Below are 24,766 nucleotides of genomic sequence, written 5' to 3'. Positions count from 1 at the left end.
GCCGCCTTTAGGCTTAGAAGGGGCAGCGGGAGGGCTAGAGGGGAAAGTTTGGCTCGGGGGGGAAGTGATTTTGGTTGTGTTACAGGGGGAGTCGAGCGGCGGGGGTTGTGCTGCAGTGGGCTGCTGTGGATGCCTGGATGGTGCCACCAATAATCCAGCAAAACTAATTATGCAGGACTGAGCTGGGTGCCCGATTATTGGTGGTGTACTTGTATTTGATGTTACTTGTAGCCTTATTATCTGCCTCACAGTAATCTATTACTTTCTGTTGTCATCTGGATTGTTGAACAGCTATTTAACCTACCATTAGATTCATTAATTGTGAAAGGAAACGGGAGTACTGTATCTGCACAAACATAGAGAGGACGTCCAAACTCAACACATAATTTATATGGTTGGAATTATTGAACCCATGATTTGAGACAGAAAATCTAACCATTGCACCACTATGCCGCCCATCAAAACATGGTTACGATAGTTGGTTATTATTGACATTTGTATTGATTTTATATTTGTATACTTTATTCATTTACCTTAATGTGCAGTCCTGTTGTATGGAGCTCCATAGATGTATGTGATACTATAAACCATACTTGCCGATGCTCCCGCATTTTGCGGGAGCCTCCCGCTTTAGGCCCCAGTCCCCCGCAAAGCCCTCCCGATCCCCCGGAATTTCAAAGTCCAGTTTCAAAATCCGCGCGATGGGGGGGGCGGAGCTTGGCACTAGCGTGCATAGTAAGCAGCGCTGCCACGGCGCCCAGCAGACAGAGCCTCCAGGGAGACTTTACAGTAGCAGCTGCGGAGTCTTCACCTCACCCCTGCATTGTGGAAGCTGCAGGCTCAAGACAGTGGCAGGGGGAGTGACCGGGAGCTAGAACAGGAAGCAGCTCGGAGGACAGGCTGGGGGAGGAGCAGGAGTGCAGTGCTGCTGAGTGCTCCGTTCTCAGGTTAGTGCATGGTGACAGTATTTCTACCTCCAAGCTGGCTGGTACTGTGTGTGTGCAAGCAGCTCTGTGTTTGTTTTGTGTTTATATACTGTAGCTTGCCACTGACACCAATATGTGTGTAGGTGACCTGGGTGTATCTATAAGAGCTGGCAGTGACCCCTGTGTGTGTGTGTGTGTGTAGGCTGGTAGTGGCCCCTGTGAGTGTGTGTGTTTAGGCTGGTAGTGGCCCCTGTGTGTGTGTGTAGGCTGGTAGTGGCCCCTGTGTGTGTGTGTGTGTGTGTGTGTGTGTAGGCTGGTAGTGGCCCTTGTGTGTGTGTAGGCTGGTAGTGGCCCCTGTGTGTGTGTAGGCTGGTAGTGGCCAATGTGTGTGTGTGTAGGCTGGTAGTGGCCCCTGTGTGTGTGTAGGCTGGCAGCGACCCCTGTGTGTGTGTGTGTGTGTGTGTGTGTAGGCTGGTAGTGACCCCTGTGTGTGTAGCCTGGCAGTGACCCCTGTGTGTAAATATGTGTGTGTGTGTGTAGGCTGGCAGTGACCCCTGTGTGTGTGTGTGTGTAGGCTGGTAGTGACCCCTGTATGTGTGTGTATATAGTTAGGTACTGATCCCTGTTAGTGTGTGTGAGTACACTGGCATTGTGTGTTTGTGTATAGGAGAACACTGTCCTGTGTCTGTCTGTATTTGTGTGTGTGCGTGTGTTATGTGTAGGCTGGTAGCTGGCAGGAGGCTCACCTTTTAGCCGCCAGTCCCCCCAATGCCACGCATAGCCCTCCCAATACCCCCAGAATAATCAATCCCCATCTAAAAATCTGGACAGCACAGCGGAGCCTGGCACAATCATGCCTAAGAGGCCTGCCAAGCACCGCTGCCCGTGGTCCGCACAAGAGCCACCCAGGCCAGCAAAGCCTGCTAGTGGCCAGCCACCAGAGAAAAAAATGAAGAAAATGGGTGTCACTGCACTTGGCCATGCCCACTTTACTGGAGACCACACCCACTTTCTTTGTAGCCCCATCCCGGAGTAGCCACGCCTCTGGCGTGGCAGGTCCTGGTTTTAACCATGCACAGCGTGTGAGGTATGGAATCTCCCTGAAACCAGTTTCCGAAAGTAGGCAAGTATGCTATAAACTGAACTGGTTCCTACACAGTGCTACATCTCTCAGCATTCTGTGCTGCCTCAGATTTCTGTTGAAAGGTCCCACAAAAGTTGGTTTGCAAAAATATAAATAATGTGTTGGTGCCCAGCAGGGGAGACGACTCAGCCCCCCTTGTAAATGAGAGCACAGCTGCAGCGTTGCTATTAAGGCACAAGTCACTGGGTTTTCTGTGGCCAGATTGGTCGTTGTTTCAGGAAACTGAGCTTGTAAAAATAGGTTAACACCCAACTTCTAGTCATCAGGAACAGCTGATTGGGGCCTAGTTTTCACACCATACTGACTGCCACTTGTATGTCTGCTATCCCTTCTAGCAGGGGGTCTTGATAGCTGGCTTAGCTGTTTCTTATGAGTTGGTGGAAAGTATATTATTTCCTATTTGATTCCAAAAACAGCAGGGGAACCAACAGTCTCTTTGCGTGCTTCAAATATGTTGCCTAATCGATGCTGCTGTGGAAGGCGATGATAGGTGTGTGAGAGCTCGCCTTCCTAATAAAAATGACCATATGTGCAGGGCATATAATTGCAGTGAAAATCACAACGTTCTTCTACAGGCAACTTATACTCAAGTAACATCATGCTTTAACTATGTCAGTGCTGCGGTTGGCTTGCGTGATTGGTGCTGTCCTAGAGGCCACTGATTGACTACTCTGCTTTAACTGAAAAGAATTTCAATTATACTGATTTCTGCTTTAAAATCTACAATAAAGAAAGATTAAGGGCCAGATGCACTAAGCTGCAAAAGTGATAAAATGGAGAGTGATCAACAACCAACCAATCAGCTCCTGTCTGATATTTTTCAAACACAGTCTGTGATATGACAGGTGGGAGCTGATTGGCTGGCACTTTATCTCTCTCCACTTTATCACACTCCAAGGCTTAGTACATCTCCCCTTAGGTGGGCCAAGTGTTCTTATCTGCCGTCAAATTATATTTAAAATTCTACGTTTAACTATTCACTGTAAATTGCTGGAACTTTTGTGTGCGCTATATATAAATAACTATCATCATGTCCTAGCCAGTGTATAGATATATTAAGCCTGATTCGGGTTGACTCGGTAAGCTGTGAGTCCCAGAGTGCCTGCCCCCCCGCGCTAAAAAAACCGGCTTGCAACCATACGACCATCAAATAATTTCTCCTATTCTCGCAAATTTAAGACTGAATTATATGTGCGGGCCTGGGACGACAGCTGACGTCATGTCAGCCGCCCGCCCCCAGCACACTTCGCCACGCCCACATTTGCAGTATGAAATGCTGGGCGTTCCCATGTCACAGCGCCGCCAATGCCCCCAGTTGCAAACCGCCCCGGGACATTGAAAGTCGCACATGAGCAAACCCCAACCATTGGGGCAATAGCCGATTTCGGTTCACTACAAGTGAACCCAGTTTGTCCCCATTATCCATTAAAATGTTTTACTGGTTACGTAATCATATTCTGATTAAAGTTGGAAGTACACATTATGTTGTAGATAGTTCTTCTGGTTGTTTTATAGTGGGACATTGTAGTCCCCAAACGTTTGCTCTGCCTGCTAAAACTCTGCTATATACTGTATCAACCTCAATCAGATTAAACTTTTGGAAATGTGTGATTGACCAATGACCACATCAGTAGGAGAACCTGATCATTGTTTGCCCACTTTGCATGCTAGCCTCCTGACATTTGTCCCCGAGAACCAGAACAGTACAATCTATTCCACTACGATGATGCAGCTAGAGGAGGTTGCCTTGTGTGTGGCCAGCTTGTCTTTCCCTACAGATCAACAGATTTGGTAGAAAAATTCCCGTTATATCTTTGGTTTTTGCAAAAGCGCTCTCTGCTCTGCTAGAACTACAGTAGGTGGAAAACTATGCACATGTCTAGTGAGCGGTTTGAAGGATAGAAAGCAAAGGGTAGTTATAAATGGAGAACATTCAGACTCTGCTACAGTAATTAGTGGTGAACCACAGAGTTCTTATTTTAATGACCTTGTAGATGCCCTGTAGTGTAAGGTTCCATATTTGGTGCTGACACTAATGTATGAAGGGTTATTGACATAGAACAAGATAGTAACTTGGTACAAAGTGATTTAGACAAAATGCTAATCAGATATTAGCATGTATCTGTCTAGTGCAAATTAGGCATTGAACGCAAGTCTCTGATTGGTTTAATGATTTAGGGCAGATTTTGCTGCTGAACGCAATGTTAGTAAATGGGCCCTATTATTTTTTACAAAGATCCCTCTGTCCTAATGTTGCACAGGAATGAATGCTGCTATACTGAATCGTTATATTTAACTTATCCCATGTGACCAAGAAAAGTATTTATAAATCTTGGCCCGTTGGGGTATTTCTGACATGCTTTGAGAAACAGATATAGAAAGATATTTTAATTCATATCTGTGTATATAGATAGAAGGATCTTAATGAAGTACAGAATGGTAAGATCTGTTTTGTCGCACGCAATGTTTGTAGAAGCCTTTGCATGAGTGGGTACATTGAATGTCTGTGGTCCAGTTGGCTGTGAAAGATGCACATTCCATAGTAAGTAGTCAGGAGGTAGTCTGCGAAACAGGACTCTTGTGGGATGGAAGTTTTTATATTCCGTTTTGCAAGGGCTTAAAGTAAAACGTATGTCTTGTTGAGGAGACCGCCTTGCCTGTCTGCTGTGAAACACTGCCCCAGAATTTAGCTTGTGTCAGACATTCGCCACAAATGGATGTGTAGAGAGTAAAGGTCCATACACACTGCGTGACTTTGATCTGAAAGTCACTCAAAACACCCAGTTTGAGCGGCTTTCAGCTCAAAGCTGCCCAGTGTGTATGCCCCAGCGATGAGCGCTGCTGTTCGCTCCTGCGTCATCGCTGGGAAAGCTGCTCATCTGCTGCCAATACCAGCAGATGAGTGGCTTTGAGGATGGCTTTGCGTAGCGCTGTGCTATGTAAAGCCGCCCTCTCCCCGCTGACGGTGCCAGGCAGGGGGAAAGCCGCTTGGTGTTTATGCACTTAGTGGCTTTCCCCCAGCGATGAAGGCAATCTTTGCTGTCCATACACCCTGGGCATAGTCGCCCAGTGTCTATGGATCTTGTATGTGAGAAGTCAATTTGGTATTGTACATCTTGCATAGAGATATTCCATAAAGTAACCTATGGCCCAGGTGGTCCCATAAAGATTTCCTGTCCATCCAAACATTCCCATAGGAGCATTACATGACTACCGCATGACGTCATGACATCACATGGACTTGCCGGTACTCCCAAGGTCCCTTTGGTAGGATAAAACATGTTTAGACACACAAATTGGTTTCATCCACTGTAAGGTTACTTTAAATGTGATGCAGGTAGTAAGCCTACTTCCAAAAAACCTAGAGCTTGATTCAGATTCAGCATTCATTGGTAGACTGTGCATGCGCCAAGATACTATATCGATGCCGGCTGCAATCAGCAGCAATAATATAGTGCTATGGATTATTTGAGGAAGGAGGGCACCAAACGTTATCTTGCCTAGGGCCCCATGATGTGTAAATCCGCCCATCATCTTGCGGATAAATTGCTTCGATAGGTCCGATATGGGTCAATTTCAGTTGGAAGCTGATAGGATGAGAGAATTCAGACAATCAGTGTCCAGCCGTTCTTTTCAAAGTACGTTCTCAAAATCAGCAGCGCTTCCCGTCCCGCAGCCTGGCAAGTAGCGCTACAATCTCCAAGCCAATGCTGCCCGGATCCCCGCTGCCCAGACACCGCTGCCCTCCCCCCTGCCACCGCAGGATCAGCTCCCTAGGATTACATGCTGTAATGTTATTGTATGTAAAAATGGCATATCAAGTGCCAAATCATAAGCGAGTCTCCCAGGGAGCTGCTGGGGGCTCTCAAGGGCAAACTGGTCCGACTTGTCCTTAGGACGAGTTGGACTAATGTATGGGGGCCTTTATTCACAGATTTTTGTTCACAGTCCCTTTGGGCTGCATACACAATAGTATGGGGGGACACCAGGCTGAGGGCTCAATAAAAGATAAATCTTTAGCATTTTCCTGTCATCTGTCTACTATTTTATATGTATTAAATCTGTAAATGCAGCAATGGTGGCCAAATCCTACATGTTTTGTGTAACAGACTCTTTCACCATTTATGTTCCGGTTGACCGCCGTGCATTCATCAAGCTCTGGAAATTTTAAAAAGTTTCTGACTGCAGGAGCTGACGCCATATTTAAATGGTGTTATCCCACTGAGCCCTACTTATTCTATGTAAAGTGTAGTGTAAACATTAATCACTAGTAATTATCGGCATGTTATTATGTGCTTGCGTGGGTTTCCTCCGGATACTCTGGTTTCCTCACACAATCCAAAAATATACAGGTTGGTTAATTGGTTCCCAACAAAATTAATACTAGAATTAATATGTGTGTGTGAGTACAGGTGGTAGGGAATATAGATTGTAAGCTCCACTGGGGCAGGGACTGATGTGAAATATTCCCTGTAAAGCAGTAAAGTGCTGCAGAATATGTGTGCGCTATAAAAATAACTGTTAATAAATAAATTTCACTTTTTAAAACAGAATATATTACATGCAATTGGTTAATTATACAGTATACACGAATATATTTCATGTTATCAAATTGTGCTGGAGAAATTTAAGAGCAGATTGTTTTTTATGTTCCAAATCAAGTTTCTGAAAATTTTTTCCTTAGAACATTCAGAATGACTGAAAGAACTTTATTACGTTCACGTATTAAGTTTTGGTTTGTTGTCCTTCATTTGATGCGTATAAATTTTGCTGTTGTAACCCTTAGGTTTTTATCACTGATTTCTCCCTTGTCTGGCAATTTTGCTGTTGCTAGGTAACCTTTGTTTTAGTAAAGGGTTTTGGCAAGGTTGCATGCTTATCTTCTGTAATATGATCGTCCTAACTCTGCAGTGAGCAGTGAAGACTCACTCTGCTTCTCATGAATATTTAGAAGCCATCGGCTGACGACAACAGGAAACCTGGCATTCTCCATTCTCCGCATAAACTTCCACATTATTGATAGTGACAAAATTGCATAACTTTTTGAAGTCAATAGATTATTCTAAGGACCAGACTATTTTTTTAGGGAGTCTGGGAAGGCTCCAAAAATTAGAAGCCAGCAGTAAAGTAGTCGTAATTTCAACCCGTTTTCCTTTTTCACCAATGTTAAGTAGATTGGAGACAATTATTTTTGTAAGTAAAAAAAGCACCGGGTACATTGAATTGGGAAGCTCAAGCTGTGATCACTTTCCTGCATAAGGACATCAGTTATTTTTCACCAACTAATATTTTCCAAATTTTGTATTTCTTGGAAAAAATAATACAGCGTATTTATGTCATGCATGCCGTTGGGAATGTAATGTACTAAATTAATTCACAAAAAAAGTCTGTGAACGTCCAAGTGATTTATTTGTTCTCTTTCTGTTCTAGTTGAATACAGTACAATCCACAGTCCGTCAACGCCTATTAAAGACTCCGATTCTGATCGATTGCGGCGGGTGTCCGATGGAAAATCACGTGGACGAGGGAGAAGGAATAATAACCCATCCCCGCCTCCAGACTCTGACCTTGAGGTATGTCGTTTAGAGACGTATATGAACTATATAAATTATTTTCATAATCAAATCTGCTTAACCAAATTTACATTTCAGGTTCTACAGAGAAATGTCATTATTTATATTGTTTGATTACAAACTATGTTGCCCATTTATCAATGAGTTTTAGCTGTTTAAAACTCTTCACATATGATAAATGGTGCTCCAGGGAAACAGCTCCTGTCATTTGTTTTAAAAATGACAGTTGAGGGCTAATTGGCTGGAACACCGTTTATCATACGCAAATAGCTAAGAATGTTTGATTAATGGTTCTTATATTATAATAATAATAATAATAATAAAAAAGTTATTTATATAGTACTTTTCTCCCTATAGAACAGTAGTTTACATTTGCATTACAGTACTAAAAAAAATGGATATTAGTGAAATGCTTGAGAGAACAGGAAAGTCTTGAGTCAAATTTTGAAGGATTCTAACAGAGCACTTGTTTTAAATAAATAATGAAGAAGTTAGGTCTCGAGTTATCCTCAACTAAGTTTAATTTGTTGATTTTAAACTAGTGAATATGTCGCCATTGTGTTGCACACTGCTCCCCCTATTGAACAAGATGGTTGTAACCCTGGATGTTGTTATCCAACCCTTTCTTAAATGTATAAATTGTGTCTGACAACATTACATCCTCTGGCAGAGAAATCCAAACCTTTACTACCCTAATCGTTAAAAATCCCTTCGGATGGTATGAAATCTCCTCGTACCTCTGTATATTTGATAATAATGTATCAAATATCATATATTGTCAAAATGAGCTATGAGTGTCCTTTCAAGTAACAACTATATATCAGTTTTATACACATCACAAACTAATGCTGGGATCACACTGGGTGATATATTGTTAACGATATGGATGATATCTATAATGTTAATGATATATATTGTGCAAACCGTCCAGTGTGAACGCTCAATGTCGTTAATGATACGTGCCGTTGTGCATCGTTAAGGACCCCCCATCGTCTATACGCGCAGCTCAATCTTGACTATTTAGTCAACAAATGCATGTACGGAGATGGGGGGGTGGCGTCACTGATGGCGGTGCCAGGGATCGCCCAGTGTATACCCAGCATTAGTCACACAAGATGTGATGGAAATGAAATGCGAATACTGTAGTATAGTACAGTTGGAAAAAACAGGGGGCTGTTTTTGGTATACCTGCGCACAGATTCTATTGGTGTGTCCCTAGGACTAGCGGCTGCACTTATAACGGGTGACTATGTCCGTCGTGGGTTACAATATATGAATTTGGTTGTAGTGCTGCGCTCTGTCACTAAGATTCTACAAATGGGTAAAATAAATGATTTTATTGTGCAAAAAAACTGTATATAACAATTGCTCTTTTCAATAACAATGTCCAGTCACTTGAGACTGGAGGATATGTATTCCTTCAAGGACAATTAATCTATACAGAATAAAAAATAAAGCAAACATATAAAAAGAAAAAATGGTAGTAGAAACAAAGGAAAAAAGTGTCACTGCTCGAGAAGTGTTATTATTTGACCGACAGTAAGGATGGTAATGGTAAAAAAGGTTTTGCAAATGAATGCTGATTGCGTTTATCTGTTCAATTAATTGCGTGGTGTGTGCCCGCTCATCTAGCAAATCTGCCAGATTGGTCCATATAGCAAAAAATCAGTGGATTTGAATAATGAGTTCAGCGGCGTCCCGCTATTTGTAATCCTTATTGTGCTGATTAAATGTTCTAGGTACCTTAATTCGTGTTCGGGAACGGTGGTACCTGTGGAGGTGGTTCGGGGAGTGGGGGTCCCGGATGGGTGAAGCTGACTCTGTCTCCCGCTCGTCACCGGTAGCTAAGTGCGATGCACCGCTAACCGGGACACGGGATGTACTGAGGTTGCTGCCCGTCTGTGTTAGTGAGCACGGCTCACCGTGTCAGGATGCCGTATAGCTCCGTCGCGGTGACCGTTACTCGCAGTTACAGGACCTCACCGCTGCTACCCGCTCCCCCTCTCACTTATACTCACCGCTGCCGTTACACCCGCTGCTGTCAGTTATTGCTGTGGTTTCTGCTGGCGCAGCGGCGTGTGCACTCGCTGGCTGCTGGCTGTTGGTGATGGTGTTAGATGTCGGATGTCGGTCCTCCGCTGTGGTTCTCTCTCTGCAGGGTTAATTGAAGTCTGTATGTACCTCCTTAGGACCGACATCCGACATCTAACACCATCACCAACAGCCAGCAGCCAGCGAGTGCACACGCCGCTGCGCCAGCAGAAACCACAGCAATAACTGACAGCAGCGGGTGTAACGGCAGCGGTGAGTATAAGTGAGAGGGGGAGCGGGTAGCAGCGGTGAGGTCCTGTAACTGCGAGTAACGGTCACCGCGACGGAGCTATACGGCATCCTGACACGGTGAGCCGTGCTCACTAACACAGACGGGCAGCAACCTCAGTACATCCCGTGTCCCGGTTAGCGGTGCATCGCACTTAGCTACCGGTGACGAGCGGGAGACAGAGTCAGCTTCACCCATCCGGGACCCCCACTCCCCGAACCACCTCCACAGGTACCACCGTTCCCGAACACGAATTAAGGTACCTAGAACATTTAATCAGCACAATAAGGATTACAAATAGCGGGACGCCGCTGAACTCATTATTCAAATCCACTGATTTTTTGCTATATGGACCAATCTGGCAGATTTGCTAGATGAGCGGGCACACACCACGCAATTAATTGAACAGATAAACGCAATCAGCATTCATTTGCAAAACCTTTTTTACCATTACCATCCTTACTGTCGGTCAAATAATAACACTTCTCGAGCAGTGACACTTTTTTCCTTTGTTTCTACTACCATTTTTTCTTTTTATATGTTTGCTTTATTTTTTATTCTGTATAGATTAATTGTCCTTGAAGGAATACATATCCTCCAGTCTCAAGTGACTGGACATTGTTATTGAAAAGAGCAATTGTTATATACAGTTTTTTTGCACAATAAAATCATTTATTTTACCCATTTGTAGAATCTTAGTGACAGAGCGCAGCACTACAACCGAATACTGTAGTATGTTTTGTATTTTCTTCTCATATAGATATATTTTTTATTTTTTATTGTTTTATATTTTCAGAGAGTGTTCATTTGGGATTTGGATGAGACTATTATTGTTTTCCATTCATTACTGACAGGATCGTACGCAAACAGATATGGAAGGGTGAGTGTCATATGTTTGTAAAAGAGAAAGAAAAGTTTTAAATTTTTATGATTGATTGTTTATTGTATTATATTTCAGTTTGAATATACTGTGGTTTGGACTTGTTATGTCATGTTTTATTCTGGAGATATTGAGGGTCATTTTGAGTTGGACATGAAATGTGTTTTGCTGCATAAAATATACTTCTCCACATGTGTACAAAGCACTGTTTTGCGGCTATATGGAAATTCGGTAATTTCTTGCACTTATGAGCATTTGCTGCTCCTTATGAATGAGAAAGTGGATCAGGGGAAGGAGAGAGTTTTGTAAGCATAACCGATACTTGTGTAGTTTCACGGCGCCGCCGCGCGCACAGTCTGTTACAGAAACTTTGCAGCTTGCCAGAGGCTCTGTTTAACTGTGCGCGTGCCACTCTAGCTCTGCCTGACTGTGCTCGTGCTGCTCTAGCTGTAAGCTACGTATTGACAGCTACGTTAACAGCGTAGCGGCCGGGCAGCAGCAGGGCGCTGCCCAGGCGCTGACAGGTCACTGTGGTACTTGTAGTTCCACAGTGAAATAGGCAGCGCCTGGGCAGCGCTGACAACGGGGGCAAGTGGAGACACCCCGGGCACAACGCTGATGTGCCGGGGCTTCTAAACTACACACTCCGGCACACCGCTGTGTCCCCCATGTACACGCTAAATTCAGACACAAAAGCGTCTGAATCCAGTACACTATTAAAACCCGCCCACAGTGCCACTAGTCGACGCAGCAGCTGTCGACCTTGTAAATCCCACTATCCACGCCAACCCAAAGCGTGGCGAGCGCTGGCGGTATGCGTCCTACGACCTTTTCATACCCCCACTATTCACGTCGGCGTGGAGATGAGAATAGAAAGTGTGGCGAGCGCAGCTGGCCACCGAGCCCGAAGCGTGGCGAGCGCAGCGAGCCCCACGAGGGGACGCGGACACCTGTGAAGCCCCCGAGGGGACACGGATACCTGTGAAGGTATCCGCGTCCCCTCGCGGTGCTCGCTGCGCTCACCACGCTTCGGGCTCGGTGGCTTGCTGACGTCGTCACACTTTCTATTCTCAACTCCACGCCGACGTGGATAGTGGGGGTATGAAAAGGTCGTAGGATGCGTACCGCCGCCGCTCGCCACTCTTCGGGTTGGCGTGGATAGTGGGATTTACAAGGTCGACAGCTGCTGCGTCAACTAGTGGCACTGTGGCCGGGTTTTAATAGTGTACTCCTAGACCCAGCTAAATTTAGATGCTTTTGCGTCTAAATTTAGATGACCCCCTACACCCAACTAAATCCAGGCACTTTAGCGTCTGGATTTAGATGCCCCACCACCTGAGCTGCTTGCAGGGAGCCAGGCGCCTGGATTCAGACGCTTTTGCATCTGAATCCAGGCGCCCGCCTCCTTCTTAGCGGCTTGCAAGGCGCCTGGATTCAGACGCTTTTGCGTCTGAATCCAGGCTCCCGCATCCTTCTTAGCGGCTTGCAGGAAGTGTTAATCCAGGGGCTTTAGCGCCTACATCCCGTCAGCGTTGTGCCCGGGGTGTCTCCACTTGCCCCCGTTGTCAGCGCTGCCCAGGCGCTGCCTATTTCACTGTGGAACTACAAGTACCACAGTGACCTGTCAGCGCCTGGGCAGCGCGCTGCTGCTGCCCGGTCGCTACGCTGTTAACGTAGCTGTCAATACGTATCTTACAGCTAGAGCAGCACGAGCACAGTCAGGCAGAGCTAGAGCGACACGCACACAGTTAAACAGAGCCTCTGGCAAGCTGCCAAGTTTCTGTAACAGACTGTGCGCGCGGCGGCGCCGTGAAACTACACAGTACCGCATAACCATAGTACAATGTGGGTATGTTGGTGCATATATCTTGCTACTGTGAGTGGTTGTGGCTTCTTATGGTTGAAGAGGTAGTTTAGGGGAAGGAGAGTGTTTGTAAGCATAACTGTTGCCCAGTATGGGTATGTTGGTCAACATATCTTGTGATTTTACCAACACAGCATGGCTCACATATTGCATAATTTTTCGATGCATTTTTTATTATCTGAAGAGCAGTCGGCTATATACCTTTAAATTTGTGTTTTAATTTAATTTTGAAGATTTCTATAATATAATTATTCTATTTAGTTTAAGATTTCACAGTACGTTATGTTGAAGGAATAAATGAAGTGGAGTTTTTTTTAGCATTACCGACATTTGAACCACTTATGAATAATAGTTTATGCTAGTATTTTGTTTTTATGTCAACAATTTTTTTCTGGGTTTCTACTCAATTTAAATTGCGTTACCTGGGGCACTTTTGGTGCCGGACCCCAGGTTCCAGGGCTTAGCAGTGTATTTCATTTTTTTTATTGTATTTTCTTTTTTTTTTATAGTATTTTGTTTGTATTTGTATTGTTTTTGTTTTTTATTGTATTTTGTTTACTAGCCTAGCCAGTTTAGTTTTATATCATTGAATATACTTTATAAGTGTTAAAATAATACTTTTAAAATTGTAAGCTATTTATTTTTGTTTGCATATGTTATAATATTGCATATAGTAGCTTGATATATTTATTTGTGGCGAACATATCTGTTAAAATGTCAATACAATCAATAGCAATTAGTTTGAATTAGCTTAAACAAAATTTACTATCAATTTCATATCAAGTCTTTACATAATGATATGCATTGTATATGCATAAGGTATATTTAAAATACGCAGTCATAACATTTATCAGTCCTTTATTATGTATGTATAAGTGTCCATTAAATTAAGTTTTGTTATTATTGTTCTATATAAATAGTATTGTCATTATCACTGATTTTATAAACTATAGTTTTTGCTGTTATTTTAATCACTTTTCACTGTATATCTACACACAGTTTGCAGCTGCATTGTCAATAATTAGCTGTTTACATTTAGGTTTGTAGGATATAGTCTCCAATACCCTGTATGTTGTGGTTGTAGATTAGAGGATTTTTGGAAAAAGCTTTTGGTCATATTTCACTTGTTTTATCTTTAAATAAAAGAATGCATTGCGTGAACAGGGTGGAGCAATGGCCATTAGCACATTATGTTGTTTGAGACATTTTTACACTATACCTTTTGTAATGCTTTGCAATTTGGTCTGATATTACCGCTTATGGAACATATGGACCCAAAGTGAGCACTCACAATTGTACTGTGTATGACCACCATGAGATAAATCACCAAGGCTGTGCAAGGTTCACTGTACAATTACAGACACATTCTGGATATATACAATGGAGAAGATAATTATATTTACAGTACCACATTTATTACAGAATACAGTATTACTGTTTATTAAAAGTGAGTAAATATATTTTTATATTAGTTTTTTTTTTTGTCATCCCTTTACTGTTGTGTGTGTGTGTGTCTTTTATATACAATAGGAAATTATTACATGTGTAACCTGAAATTGAGGCTGCATTAAGATGGGACTGATAAATGAATGACGGTGTGTTTTTAAATAAAATGTTGTCATTTTGTTGTTTGATATTGTAACGTCTACACATTGCAGACAGGGCAATGACTTTACGTACTCTTTCTAGAGAACAATTGCCTGGGGCTCTGGAATGAATGGGACAAAAGGTCAATTAGCCTACCAATAATAATGTGTGCTTTTAGTGACAGGAGGGCGGAGTTGCAAGGTGATTCTCTTCTTATCTCAGTAGACAGTACTTATTTTACCAATTTTCACATTAGAGGTAATTGCTACTGTTGTGCAGTGGGAGTAGATGGAAGATAGCATTTTTTAATCTTTCGTTATATTTGTAGTTGCCATGGCGGGGGTCATACAGCACAGTAGGCCTGTTGTGTCTATTGTGTGCTGACTCACACCGGAGATTGCACCTTTAAGATGATTTTATGGAGATGTTTTACATTTGTCATGTATTCTACGGTTTCTGTGGTGTTAAAATGTTGGACTCTTGACCTTAGTCACACCCCTGTCAGGATTCTGGTGTTTGTGATTATGTACAGTGGGTGATAGTTTGATATGGTCTCGAGTCAGATTACAGTAAGGGCAAAGGGTTTGCTAAAGATTAATTTACAAAATAGTGATTCAATGTTTTCATTGATTGCCACTGAATTTAACGGAAATTTAGTCCAAGTAAATTCCCTGATCCCCAGATTTATTGAAATCAAACTGAAATATAATTCCAAATCTACTAAAAAAAAAAATTGCTAGACATGGTAAAATCTTTCCAATCATAGTGTAAACTACAACTATAAACATGGGACTATAACAGATTAATTTAGTAACTCAATGATTTTATCCATTCAAGGCTTCTTCAAATCAAAACCAGTGAGTTAAAAATTTTAAATTGTGATTGTATCGGAAAAGCTCTATAATATCCCCCTTCCCCTTTAAATCCTGAACCTGTGCCATAGTGGTCCCTACAGGGCGCGCTGAACAACAAATCATAAAGGCACAGACAAGGAGCTTTGTGTGTAGAGGGGGGGGGGGGGGGGGGGGGATTTCCTGCTTAAAGTCTCATCTCCAAATAGATTTTTAAGTTTCCTCATTTATTCTCATGTAGATGTGAAAATTATTAGTAGCGTTTTTTTTTTTACTTTTAGTATATAATGTAATAACAGGGAAAAGGGATCCTAGAAACTAGCAGAATGCTGGCTGCTGTGTTTATCATTTCTATTAAATGAAATCTGAGCTTTTCTCATTTTTGTATATCTCCTCCTGATGTAACAAGCCAGCTGCTGCTAAACTGGTCTTGGAAGGTGGAAATAGTTGACATCCCATTCACAGAATTGATGGCTTGAAACAGGTGGACAAACATTAAAGCTTTATATACTGTGGTCACAAGGTCATTTTCGTTACAATTTCTCTGTCTTCTTTTAAATAATTTAGTTCTGATAAAAAAATACGCACTGGTCTCTGAGACTTTATATTTTACAGAGTAATTAATGCTGCTGTTAATATATAGTAAAGGATATTTACTCTTGGACTTAACATATATTTGAAATACATTAAATGTTTATACAGTAATAAACTAAATATGTCCTGCATGCTCACACCAAGGGCCTAATTCTGGTTAATTAGCAAAAGCACTTTCTCTCTCTAATGGACAAAACCATGTGCACTGCAGGTGGGGCAGATGTAACATAAACAGAGAGATTTCAATTTGAGAGTTATTTTGTTTCTGTGCCGGGTAAATACTGGCTGCTCTATTTTTACACTGTGATATAGATCAGTTTGACCCACAAACCCCACGAAAATCTAACTCTCTCTGCACATGTTACATCTGCCCCCAGCCCCCCCCCCCCCCCCCCGCCGCCCCTATAGTGCATATGGTCCATTAGAGAGACAATTTGCTTTTGCAAATGAACCAGAAACAGGCCCTAGGTCCACTGTGTTAGGAGGGGGTGCTCCTCCTCTACCTAAGCACTAACAGGGTGAATTGTAGATTTAAGTAATTGCTACAGTATATTGGTTTACAAGCATATAGTGATGTCACAATGACTGAAATAACTACAATTCCAATTTATAACCTATATTAGAGCCCAATAAGACATATGTAGGTTTAGGAGGAGCTTCAGCTGTATGTAGTGGAATCTGGAGTTATAGTTTATTAGGTCTGTGGCATTTCTACAGGGTAAATGCCAAGATTGTTGAAATTTAACAGATGCTCTTAAGGTGAGTACACACGGGTGCAATTTCATGTAAAATCGCTGGAAATATGGTCGCTGAGCGACCATATTGCCAGTGATTTGGAGCGCAGCTGCGCGCTCCCGTGTGCACTGCCTAATGGTCGCTGGTCGCAGGAGCATGCTCCTGCGTCCAGCGGCTTTCCCCAGCGATCGCTGTGCCGGGAGGTCAGCGCCGGGGAGATCAGCGTTGATCTCCCCAGCCCCGTGGCGCTGCTCCCTCCCTCCTCCCATCAAAGTGACAGCAGCAGCGTCTGCTGCTGCTGCGCTCCCCCTCCGCCCTGTAGCAGTGTCTCCTTTTCATCGCTGATGAAAAGGAGACACTGAGCAATATGATTGCTGGGGATGTATTGCTAGCAATATATCCCCAGCAATCATATTACCCCGTGTGTACACAGCATTATGTTACTAACGTCCACTTTAAGGTGCCAATACATGTAGTAATGATTTGGCGCTGAACATCCCACAATGGGGGGCATAGGAAAAAGGTAGGTGTTACTGGAAGTGATGTGTCACTTATCAAGTTGAATCTAAGAATCTGAAATGGAAATAATTAATCTGGTTTCAAAATGGGCACTTTATTAATAACCTTGGCCAGCAATAGAAGCACAGGCATCAGTCGGTCATATTATAAACTGGAAGTATGAGGAGTTTTTTAATTTTACTTTAAGGTTGTTAAGCTTTTGCAGGCAGTGGGCAATTATAATATAGGTGGATGGTTCCACAGTCAAGGGTGGTAGGGGGACCGGGTGCTGGACAGTTTCCCGACAGTCGGGATCCCGACAGTCATTACCCCGACGTCGGGATCCCGACAGGACCCCAGCACCCGACGGCCACTGGCTATTCTCCCTCGTGAGGGTCCACGACCCCCATAGAGGGAGAATAGGTGGCGAGTGTAGCGAGACTCCATGCCCGCAGCGTGGCGAGCGCTGGCTTTGTTGCGCTTTCCCCGCTATCTGATTCCGGCCAGTCGTGATCCCGACGTCGAGCAAATAACTGTCGGGATCCCGACTGTCGGGACCATATCCCACACCCAGGGGACCGCAGAGCACAGAAAATGTGCTTGGTTACTGTATGGGCTAGTAGTAGAATTTAATGCTTCCTCTTGGTATCGCAGAACCTACCCAACTCTCAATGATACAAATGATTGTAACCTATGAATTGTGACCATTTAAAACTTGAGTTATTAGGTTTCGTTCATTTGTAGGCAGCACGGGGGTGCAATGGTTAGCTCTGCTGCTTCACAGCATTGGGGTTATATTTAAATTATAATGTGGGCCCTATCTGTGTGAAATTTGAAGTTTCTGTGTGGGTTTCCCACAATTCAAAAATATGCCGGTAGATTATTTGACTTATGTGCATGTTATAAGGAATCAATCAATCATTAAATAATCAATAAATTCTGTAAATAAACAGTGCTATTTTCAGCACTAGCTTCCAGAACTTCTCATTAAATACGACGTAATCTGGAACCGGGTTCCTGAACCTGTCCTGGTCCAAAATTTACTTTTAAGTTTTGTTTTAAAGTTCCTTTTGAGTGCCTGCTCTTATAAATAATATTAATGTATATTTACATCTATCTATATCAATATCCTTTATTTAAATAGCTCGGCCCCCAGACCCAGAGTTCCTGAACCTATTGTTTCAGAGAAATAGTACAGTAAATTAATAAATAAATAAGACATTAAAAAATAATATAACTAAATAAGATGTACACTCAACTGGTTAGGTACTTATGTGAATGACTCAAGCTAGGTACACACTGGGCGATTCCTATATGCACATTATTGGTCAGTGACATCACCCACCCTTCCTGCTCTGTACATGCACTCATTGGCAATTAGGCATGCCAATCCTGGGGCATTTATTCAATTCCTCGATTCGGGATTGACAAATGCTCAAGTTTCCCAGTATTGGCCTCCCTAATGAAAAATATGGGGCCAAATCCCGGGATTCCGCAGATCCCGGGATTGGCCACCCTATTCACAATATTTTCAGATTGAGCTGCATGTACAGATAACGATAACCGTGGCTGCGCGCATCAGTAATGATATTGAATGTACACACTGGACAATGGGGGTTATTCAGGTTGATTCGCAAGGCTGCGAATTCGCAGTCTTGCGAGTCCACCAAACCCCGCCCGGCGAACAACCGCCCCCCTGCCGCCCCCTCAAAGTGCGGCTTCGCCCGAACAGCTGCTAAAGGATGTTTTGCATAAACATCCATTCGCATGGCTCGGGTAACCGCCCACATCTTTCGATGGTCACCGACCATCGGATGTTGTTTAGCGTGCACGCATATATAAGTGACTTTTCAGTTGCGGATATATGTGTGCACGCTGGCGGGGATACGGCCGGGCAGCTGACATCCGGTGATGTCAGCTACCCGGCCCACACACCCGCGTCACTGCCTCATTACCATGAGAACGTCATGGGAACGCCCATGGAACGCTGGGCATTCCCATATGTTAATGGGGCAGCCGGCATTGGTGCGTGCACCCGGCGACCCGAAAGGTCGCCGTGGGTGCACGCACCATACGCCTGCACATGCGCAGATACCCGCCTGCGCATGCGCAGACGCACAACATCGCTACTGCGTGCGAATGTACGCAGTACCGAACGGATCTGAATCAGGCCCAATATGCGCACAATATCGTTAAGGATATCAATGTTGTCCATATCGTTAACAATATATCGCCAAGTGTGTACCCCGCTTCAGGGTGTATATGCTATGCTGTGGTTTTGATGCAATTATTAGCAGTTCTAGCCGCAGGACTTAAGACACAAACAATAGTAAATGCAAAAGTAGTAGCATTTTGTATTTACTGTTATTGTAGTATGAAACTCCACTGCCAGGACTACCGGCAATCACACTAGGGTGTGGATTGGGAGGTTTACAGAGTCTAGGTAGATTGTCAATAGGCCTACAAAATGTTGACATGCAATTGGTCGACACTGTGAAAAGGTTGACACAAGCAAAAGGTCAATAGGGAAAAGTTCGACCCCTGAAAAGGTCAACATGATCTTTTCACAGTTTTTTGTGTAAATGCCTACAGCTGTCGATATGGACCACCAATTCACGTAACATTGGGCAAGCGAGGCCATGCTACCCTCCCAATCGTAGTCCACCTGGATTGTAAAGTATGGGAAAAAAATTGTGAAAAACACCTGTGGACCTTTTCATGTGTTGGCCCATGTCATGTCAACCTTCCATCAAAGTCGACCTAGTGCATGTCAAACTTTTGTCTGTGTCGACCTATTGGATGTTGACATTTTGGAGTTGACCTGTTGACTGTCTACCAAGACACTGTAGACCTTTCTACTGCTTCCCATTAAGCTGATACTTAGTAAATATCTAAATATTCTCTTTAAACCACTGTGTAATATGTGCATAGTACATAAACAACATTTTCCTAAATAAATACCTCTGTAGTTGGGGGCGCTGTACAGGAATGACACAAGCTCTTTTGCTCGTAGTTTATCTTTCATAGTGGCTTGGCTCTGAGCTGGTTGGTGTAACTATGGTTAATGGTCAAAAATGGTTGAATGAAAACTCTCTTATCCAATAAGAGCAAAATAAATTCTGCAAGCTAGATGACACCATGCACCATTAGTGATTATCCTGGGTATAAGGGAGCCGGTTCCGACCCATTCGTATGGGTCCGAATTCAGCCCCTTTTTCGATGATGGAGGGTCTGCGCATGTTCATTCCCCTGTGTGAATGCCTTAGACGAGCATCACTCACCAGGCGCTTGCACGGGTAGGGGAGGGAGGTTGAGGGCATGGGCAGGGGGCATCAACTAGGGATCGCCCAGCATTTTATGGGCATCCCCCTGGGTATGAAGGTGGGTTGATACCTGCTGGGGTGGGCGTCCGTCAATAGCCGCATCCTTTCCGGTAATCTGCGGAGAAAATAAAAGTCAGTTCAGACTGAAATAATTTGATGGTCGGTGACCATCAAATAATTTCTCATCTTTTGGTCTCATGCAACCTTTTTCTGTCTTCTTTGACCTCATGTTACTGAGGGGATCAGTAACATAACAATAGCCCCGCAGACACCGCGGTGGCGGGGAGGTGCTGAGAAAATGTGGGTGCTGGGGGTCTACGGGGATTTCCTGGCTTCTGCTGCTTATGAAAACTGACCGTCACAAAATGGCTGCCCCCATACAGCTGACAGTTTTTGAGGATGCTAGAGGCCTCCTCTAGCATCCTTAAAAATGGTCTGCTATTAGGGGCAGCCATTTGTGACGGTCAGTTTTCATTAGCAGGAGTTCGAGGAGCGGCGGGACCACAGATAAACCGGAGGCAGACGCAACATGTGGAGGGGTAAGGCAGGGCTGGGGGTGCTAACTTTACTGGGGGGGGGGGGGGGGCTAACTTTACTTGGGAGGGGGACTCTGCCAGAAGTTTTGGCGGGGGCGCAAATTTAGTAGTTACGCAATTGGAGGGGATGCTGGCGGTGGTGGGGGGTGGCAGGTTTTCAGCAGGACAATGGGTGGCACTTGCCGTCTCACTAGGCAGCGAATATATGCTTCCTAGTGAATGGGTCTGAACTAGGTCCAAGGTTATGTAAGAGAGGGTTACTATATTTAGAAAACATTTTTGGAACGGTTATTTGTGTCTTAATAGCAAAATACCGTTGTTTAATAAATAATAAAGACCAGAAGGCATGTAAGTCAAAACTGAAACATACAGTAAATTCATGAGCTAAAATATTTTGACATGAAAAAAAAAAAAACCTGAGGTATTCTAAACAAATTTGTAGCCCTTTTGCTTTCTTTCTTAACAACTGCCAAATACATAATCCAACAAATATATGTAGCGATCAATGCATATGTTCTATGTATAAAAATCATGAAAATGTTACACAAATGAAAACAAGACAGACATCTGCAATATATTTAGAAACCACGGCTTTGGACACTGTTTTTTATTTTATTAGCTCAGCAAGGAGCCAGTTGATACGGCAATTTCTTTGGAGAACATAAAGTGTGTTATATGTTAATCGCAAACAAAGGACCTTAAGTCTATGTGGGTGGCCGGAGTCACGGAACACTAGTGGTTCTCTACAGATTGTTTTCAGATCTTTGATTAATTTGGCATATCGGTAACCTGTAAAGTAAATCTGATTATGATAGTGTCAATATGACTACTCTCATTCTTCTGTCCATAAGGTTACATATATTATTACCTCTTACAGAACAGAACATTTCAATGGTTTTTTTTTTCAGCTATACTTGTACATGTCCTTTTTTTTTCTTTCTTTTTTTTTCTTTTTTTTTTTTTAAAGCATTTCTGGCTTCTTTGCTTTTCAGTAATATTTTTATATCACTAGCCAAAGGGCATATGGTCATTAGGTCAAACCTATTTAGGACAACATGCATTGGGTCAAACACTGAAGGTCGACAGGCCTTAGGTCAACACAGGAAATAGGTCGATCTGGCTAAGGTCAACAGGGTTGGGAGGAAGCATTAGGTCAACAATGGCAAGGTCAATAGTCAAAAGGTCGACATGAGTTTTTTACGTCTTTATTTGAACCGACATGTGCCGATAGGCGGTATTTCATGCCCTACCATGTTCAACATCTGACATTTGTCAAACTTAACTTTGTAATAGTCAGATTCAGGGGTGCGTCTGGATTATGGATCCCCCAGACAGCTGCCTAAAGCTGCCTGGTGGTAGAGCTGGACCTGAAGAAATATATAAGGGGCATACACAGAGGGCAATAATAGCCCATTTTAAGCACGGATCACTCCTTGTGTTTGCCACATAGCGATGGACAGCGCATTGACATCGCTGGCTCAGATCTTGACTACATACTGTATAGTCAAGATCTAGTCAAATCCAAAGAACACTAGTTATCACAGATCGCCCATTCACACATTGCTACGTGTGTATGGGTGATCTAGCCACCGTTAACCTCAAGAGAGATTTTCCTAGCCTACATCGCTCACCATGTACAGTAGGCTAGGCAAATTTGCCCCATGTGTATGAGGCTTTAGAAAAATACATTTAGAAAGATTCCTGCGAGATACTAAGTTAACTTTTATGTCCATTTAATACATACAGTAGATGATGTTTGTAATGTTGCTCACCCATATTTGTATGGGTTTTACAAGTACAGTATCTGCATGACCCAAGATGGAAGCTTGTTTGCTTTTGGTGACCTTGAGAAATGTTGTGCCGCAGTCTGTAAGCGTTGTTGGTATGCTAAATTGTGAGTGTGAGGCCATCAGTAGATGCTGTTAGAACGCATAAGACCATAGCATTTTGTGGACGTGACTGTATCTCTTAGGGGGGTCTGGGCTCCAGTACAATATACTCCTTCCCACCTCCACAGCATACCTATGTTTGTAACCAGCATGTTTGTAGATTGTGGAGAAACTTCAGGAACAGTGCAAACTTAGAAGTGGTGGTCACCTCATACTGGCACACTTCAAGCACTGCCGCCACTTCTAAATTGCCACTTTGACCACTGAATTAAAATATTTGTGTAATGTGTGCATTTATAGGGGCTTTGCTCTACATAGTGGGCAGGGCCGGCGCCATCACTAGGCAGCTTTAGGCATCTGCCAGGGGTGCCAGCCACTGGAGGGTGGCAGGAGGGAGCAGGATGGAGATGAGTAACTCTCCCCCCCATTCCTTGTGGAGCGACTCGGTGCATCACCCGGCCAAACCCCCTCCCCCACCCCCGCACCCTCTGCGGCCCGTGCCGCGTCAACCGGCAAAACTCAACCCCCCATCCCCCCGTGGAGAGTGACATGGAGGCCGCGTCACATACCCCCTCCTCCCCGTTGTAGCAACCCGGCGGCACGCACCGCATCACTTCCCCAGTGGAGCGACGAAGCGACCCGCACCGCAACACCCCCCTAATTGATCGTGTGAGTGCCTGGGCGCCCACCCCACCAGAGGCGCTCTGGTGCCTTCCACCTGCCTTGATAGTGGGCATACAGCCTTTTTCCCTGCCACCGCTGAGATCTTGGAGATCAGGTCTTGTATGTACTTTAAAATGCACTAGAGCAGAGGTGGCCAAACCGGTTCTCGAAATCTACCAACAGTTCATGTTTTCCAGGCCACCTGTTGATCAGTTGAATGCGTTGGTTAATGAGACAGTTAGTAATGACTGCACCTGTCCACCAGCTAGGTGTTCTGGAAAATGTAAAATGTTGTCAGATCTCGAGGACTGATTTGGCCAGCCCCATACTAGACAGACAAGCCAAAGCACTTGGGTGCATAAAGATTTTCCAATTTGTATTTTACCTTTATTATCTAAAGGTGAAACCATTGTAACCTTTTTTTGGTGGCATCACAGCAAAATGACCTTTTAAGAGGATCATTCAATTAGTGTTATTGGCTGAGCTGCGCCTATGTGAACTGCTGCTCTCACCAGATAGAGGTGCACAGGATAATTAGTGATGTTTAAAAACTCTACTGTAATAGGCAAAAATATGTGCAGTCAAATATTGAGGTGATACATTGCCTATAATTTCATTTATCCCCCAAGGTTCTTGCACCAAAAATCGCATGAATCTTAGAATCCCTAACAACAGACTGTCACAGATCGGTCACAAAGACACCTGGTGACAGTAAATAACCACCTATGATGTGCTCACTAGTGTTTCCTGTTAAAGACATTCTGTAGGGTAAATTTACTAAGGTTTCTAAAAATCAGGTGATGTTACCCCTAGCAACCAATCAGATTTTTTTTATCATTTCTCTATTGCATCCTAGAAAATAATAGACCGAATCTGATTTGTTGCTAGGGTGAACATCACCTATATTAATTTTCTTTCTGAGTCTAGCACAGTACAATCCAGATTATCTGTATAACAGCACCTATGCTGTTAAGACATTTGTTGGTGACATTATCAGCCCATGATATTGCATACCTCCCAACTGTTACCACGGCAACATCCCGGTATTTGGGGACGTTTCCGTGGCCCGTCTGGGCCGGCAGTGTCCCATGGTGGAGGGGGGCAGTTAGGAGTCCCACCTGTCACCTGTGAATAGGTGCACATGGGCACAGCGTCTATTCATGCCCCACAGCAGCAAAAACCTTGCGGGAGCGTTGCGGGTATAGGCCACACCCACTTTAGCTAGGCCATGCCCCCATAATTTTGACGCGCCTTTGGCGTGCGTGACAGTGTCTCTCCGGCAGCCACGAAGTTGGGAGGTATGATATTGCACATTTACAGATTCTATACAAGTTAAAAGTTATAACTTAAAATAATATGATAGTAAAATAAAACATGGTAATG

General features: G+C 43.6%; 1 protein-coding gene across 6 annotated transcripts in view; it reads left to right on the top strand.

Moving 5' to 3' along the window:
• The window catches only part of EYA1 (EYA transcriptional coactivator and phosphatase 1), a 106,487-nt gene that overhangs the window by 37,556 nt on the left and 44,165 nt on the right, over positions 1–24,766 (top strand). For all 6 annotated transcript variants that reach the window (XM_083187245.1, XM_083187244.1, XM_083187243.1 and 3 more), the window contains 2 exons: positions 7,501–7,643; positions 10,760–10,843. In XM_083187245.1, the coding sequence (XP_083043371.1) occupies positions 7,501–7,643; positions 10,760–10,843 (227 nt within the window). The remainder of the gene's footprint in view (positions 1–7,500; positions 7,644–10,759; positions 10,844–24,766) is intronic.

This window comes from Crinia signifera, chromosome 5, assembly GCF_055691185.1.
Source record: "Crinia signifera chromosome 5, ASM5569118v1, whole genome shotgun sequence".
In the NCBI taxonomy this organism is placed as follows: domain Eukaryota; kingdom Metazoa; phylum Chordata; class Amphibia; order Anura; family Myobatrachidae; genus Crinia; species Crinia signifera.
This window is presented reverse-complemented; position numbering and strand designations above follow the sequence as displayed.